This window comes from Babylonia areolata, chromosome 10 (genome assembly GCF_041734735.1).
Source record: "Babylonia areolata isolate BAREFJ2019XMU chromosome 10, ASM4173473v1, whole genome shotgun sequence".
Classification (NCBI taxonomy): Eukaryota; Metazoa; Mollusca; class Gastropoda; order Neogastropoda; family Buccinidae; genus Babylonia; species Babylonia areolata.
The window spans coordinates 27,448,679-27,453,678 of NC_134885.1; the positions used below are offsets into that span (position 1 = coordinate 27,448,679).

General features: G+C 44.0%; 1 protein-coding gene across 1 annotated transcript in view; it reads left to right on the forward strand.

Annotated features, from left to right (window-relative positions):
- LOC143286325 (vesicular glutamate transporter 1-like) overlaps window positions 1-5,000 on the forward strand; it is a 481,896-nt gene that overhangs the window by 431,447 nt on the left and 45,449 nt on the right. Inside the window, exon 10 of the mRNA XM_076593866.1 lies at window positions 1,681-1,810. Within this exon, the coding sequence (XP_076449981.1) occupies window positions 1,681-1,810 (130 nt within the window). The remainder of the gene's footprint in view (window positions 1-1,680; window positions 1,811-5,000) is intronic.

A 5,000-nucleotide genomic window follows, 5' to 3' on the forward strand; every position in this document is an offset into this window, starting at 1 on the left:
TCTCTCTCTCTCTCTCTCTCTCTCTCTCTCTCTCTCTCTCTCTCTCTCCAAAGAAAAAGAGATGGGTGGGAGGGTGGGGGAGGTGAATTAGTGGTGTGGGGTGTCTGCCTGGGGAAAAAAAAAAAAAAAAAAAGTTCGCGGTTGCTTTCTCTGTGCTTCCTCTTTATCTGTTGGTTGGTTTGACTCTGTCTGTCTCTGTCTCTCTCGTGTCTGTCTCTGTCTCAGTGTCTTTCCCATTTTTCTGTTATCCTCCCTCCCGCTGCGCAACCCCCACCCCCACCCCCACCCCACCCACCATCGAAAAAAAAGAAAGAAAAAAAAGTTGGGGTGTGGGGGGAGGAGAAAATGAAATAGCTCGGCGCAGAATTACCGACCCTTCCTCCATCCCTAACCTCAAGGAAAACAAAACAAAAGAAAAAAAAAAAAAGACAAACAAATAAAAAGGATATATTTTATCTACTGCTGAGGGGGACAAGTGATTTTGAAAGAATACAACACATTTCGTTTCTTTTCTTGTTTTTTTCTTTTTTTTTATCACTCTTCACTATCAACACACACACAGACACACACACACACACACACACACACACACACACACACACACACACACACACACACACACACACACACACACACACACACACACACACTTACTTTTGGGAATGATGTTTTGTATAATGATAATGATGATGATGATGATGCCAATGACGACCATGACGACCATAATGATAACGATGATGACGACGACGACAAAGGAATAAGAGAAAAAAGATAAATGGCTGTGATATAAGCGATAGTCTCGATCGATGTTAATCATTAATCAGTCACCCACGATTTAAGTGGCTCTGAAATTCATTGCATTATTGCTCAGAGCGATGGAAGTGAGTGTGAAATTCATTGCATTATTGCGCAGAGCGATGAAAGTGGTTGTGAAAAATTCATTGCATTATTGCGCAGAGCGATGAAAGTGGTTGTGAAAAATGCATTGCATTATCGCGCAGAGCTATGAAAGTGACTGAAACATTCACTGCATTCTAGCGCAAAGCGATGAAAGTGGCTGTGAAATTCATTGCATTATTGCGCAGAGCGATGAAAGTGGCTCTGAAAAATTCATTGCATTATTGCGCAGAGCGATGAAAGTGGCTCTGAAAGTTTGCATTGCATTCTTATGCAGATCGATGAAAGTGGCTCTGGAAAATTCATTGCATTATTGCGCAGAGCGATGAAAGTGGCTCTGAAAAATTCATTGCATTATTGCGCAGAGCGATGAAAGTGGCTCTGGAAAATATCATTGCATCATTGCGCAGAGCGATGAAAGTGACTCTGAAAAATTCATTGCATTATTGCGCAGAGCGATGAAAGTGGCTCTGAAAAATTCATTGCATTATTGCGCAGAGCGATAAAAGTGGCTCTGAAAGTTTTGCATTGCATTCTTATGCAGTTCGATGAAAGTGGCTCTGAAAAATTCATTGCATTATTGCGCAGAAGCTATGAAAGTGACTGAAAAATTCATTGCATTCTTATACAGAGCGATGAAAGTGGCTCTGAAAGGTTGCATTGCATTCTTATGCAGATCGATGAAAGTGGCTCTGAAAAAAAAAAAAAAAAAATCATTGCATTATTGCGCAGATCTATGAAAGTGGCTGTGAACATTTGCATTGCTTTGCATTCTTTGTGCAGAGCGGGATCCTGTCGGCCCTGCCCCATCTGGTGATGGCCATCATCGTGCCCATAGGGGGCCAGATCGCCGACTCCTTGCGCCGGAATGTGCTGACCACCACTGTCGTCCGGAAGATATTCAACTGCGGAGGTCAGTCTAGGGCATGACGTTGTTGTTGGGTGTGTGTGTGTGTGTGTGGGGGGGGGGGGGGGGGGGGGGGGCTAGGGGGGGACGGAGGGGAATTGGTGTTGGTGGAAGAATTGGTGTGTGGCGGGGTCGGGGGGGAGGGGGGGGGGGGAGCTGGGTTGATGTGTGTGGCGGGAGGGATGGGTTTGTGTGTGTGTGTGTGTGTGTGTGTGTGTGTGTGTGTGTGTGTGTGTAGTGTTGGGTTGTGTTGTGTGTGTGTGTGTGTGTGTGTGTGTGTGTGTGTGTGTGTAGTGTTGGATTGTGTTGTGTGTGTGTGTGTAGTATTGGGTTGTGTTGTGTGTGTGTGTGTGTGTGTGCGTGAAGTGGTGTGTGTGTGTGTGTGTGTGTGTGTGTGTGTGTGTGTGTGTGTGTGTGTGTGTGTGTGTGTGTGTGTGTTGTGGTGTGTTTCTCCGCATGTCTGTCTGTTGTCTGTGTGTCTGTGTGTCTGTCTCTCCCTATCTCTGTATCTGTCATTCCCGTCTGTGAGGTTAGAGTGTGTATGTGTGTGTGTGTGTGTGTGTGTGTGTGTGTGTGTGTGTGTGTGTGTGTGTGTGTCCTCCTCTCTTTCTCTGTATGCGTGTGTATCTGGTTGTTCTGAGGTCCCCTCTCTCATTCTCTGCTTCTCTCCGTTTCTGTCTCTCTATCTGTGTCTCTGTCTGTCTCTCTCTGTCTGTATAGATCTCTCTGTCTCTCTCTCTATGTTGGTCTATATGTCTGTTTGTCTCCCTCTCTTTCTCTTCTCTCTGTCTGTCTGTCTGTCTGTCTGTCTCTCCTTTAACTTTCCTTTTTGTCATGAGATTTCCACATGCCACACGTCGTTGTTCTAGTGTGTCAGGGAATTATTTGAGTGGAGCAAGGACGGATCTTTTTAGAGTTTCACATCTATCACTCGATATTAATAATGCATTCTAACTTGTCATAAGGCATTAAGTTACGTGCGGTCAGATACCGTCTCACTCCCTTCCCTACACACATACGCACGCACACACACACACACACACACACACACACACACACACACAGACACACACACACACAGAGTCATATACAAAGAGACACACAGAAACACTCAGACACACAAACAGACAGACATACAGCCACACAGACAGACAAACAGACAGACAGACAGACACACACACACACACACACACACACACACACACACACGCACGCACGCACACACACACACACACACACACACACACACACACACACACACACACACACAAGCAATCATATACGAAGAGACACACAGAAACACACAGACACAGACACACACAGACACACAGACACAGACACAGACACACACACACACACACACACACACACACACACACACACACACACACACACGCGCGCGCGCGCGCACACACAGACACACACACACACACACACACACACACACACACACACACACAGAGAAAGACACACACACACACACACACACACACACACACACACACACACACACACACACACACCGCTTGAGTTTTTGTCAGATTGTTGGGAGAAGGATTCTGGATAATAATAAAAACAACAACAACAACAAAACAAAACAAAAGAAAGAAAGAAAGAAACAAACAAACAAACAAACAAAAAAAACAACAACTAACAAACGATCCTGCCAACGAATTGATTTTTCAGTTTTTCAGTCCATATCCACAAGAGCCGACAACAACAGAGAGATTTACGACGAGGACATTGTGTTGGGCAACAACAATGGTCACTCGAGCATGGCGACGCTGTTGTGTGTGTTTGTGATCACACAGCGGAAAGCTGGCTTTCCGTTTCACCAAACAAAAAATTCAGATCAGAGCTGTATTCATTTTGAAAGGCGGCTTGCCCCACCATCCCACCGCAACCTCCCCCCCCCCCCTCACACACACACACGCACAACCTCCCACGCCCCCCCCCCCTCCCCCCGCCTCCCCCTTATTCTTCCTGTTCCCTCCTTCCCTCCACCCCCCCACTACACCCCGTCCCCCGCCCTTTGTTTTTTTGTTTTTTTTAATATAATTTTGAACGATGATCTTTGTAGTTGCATATCTTGTGAAGAGAGAGACAGAGAGAGAGGGGATGGGAGAGAGTGTATGTGTGCGTGTGTGTGCGCGTGGTGTGTGTGTGTGTGTGTGTGTGTGTGTGTGTGTGTGTGTGTGTGTGTGTGTGTGTGTGTGTGTGTGTGTGTGTGTGTGTGTGTGTGTGTGTGTGTGTGTGTGTGTGTGTGTGTGTGTGTGTGTGTGTGTGTGTGGTTAGATGTGCAATGCGGTTTGGCTGACTGAAATGGAGAGGCACGTAAATTTCAGTAATCTGAATATTTCCATTTGGTGCCATTTAATTTATCTTTTTATTTTCTATTCATTTTATTTGTTTGTTGTTTTCTTCTTATGTTGGACATGAACTGCTGCCAAAAAGAAAATCTCTGTACCAAAGTATAGACAATAAAGTTTGTGTATTGTGATTGTGTACTGTATTCTCAAACAACAACAACAACAAAAACAAACAAAAAAACAAACAAACCAACCAACCAAAAAACCCCATCTTTGTCAAAGAAATAAAGAGTGGGAACTCGTCGCACGCTGCTTTGAGGCGAACACATATATTTATATATTTATTTATTTATTTATTTGTTTGTTTATCTATCTATCTGCTCATTCATTCATTTATTCATTCATTCATTCATTATTTCCTTTCTTTCTTTGTTTCTTTATAATAATAATAATAATAATAATAATAATAATAATAATAATAATAATAATGTACATTTATATAGCGCCCTTTCTCTCTAAGAGCTCAGGGCGCTTTACATGAAAGAAGAATATTACAAGTTACATAAAACATTCATGACCACTCTTTCTCAAGAACCCCTCCCCCCTCCGCCATCCCCCACCCACCCACCCCCTGACCCCCACCCCACACACTCTCCCCCTCCCACTCTACATTACATCCAAAGTGAGCTGACATGGGTGGTGTTGGAGAACAAGGAAGCTGAGAGTGCTTATAGATAGGTTTTTAAAAGATGAGGTTTTTTTGTTTTTTTTTTTAGTGATGAGCGAAAAGCAGAAATAGAATCAGATGCACGGATATGATGAGGAAGGTTGTTGATTTTTTTTTTTACCTGTCTATATGTTTTGTCGGGGAACCTAACCACCCAATT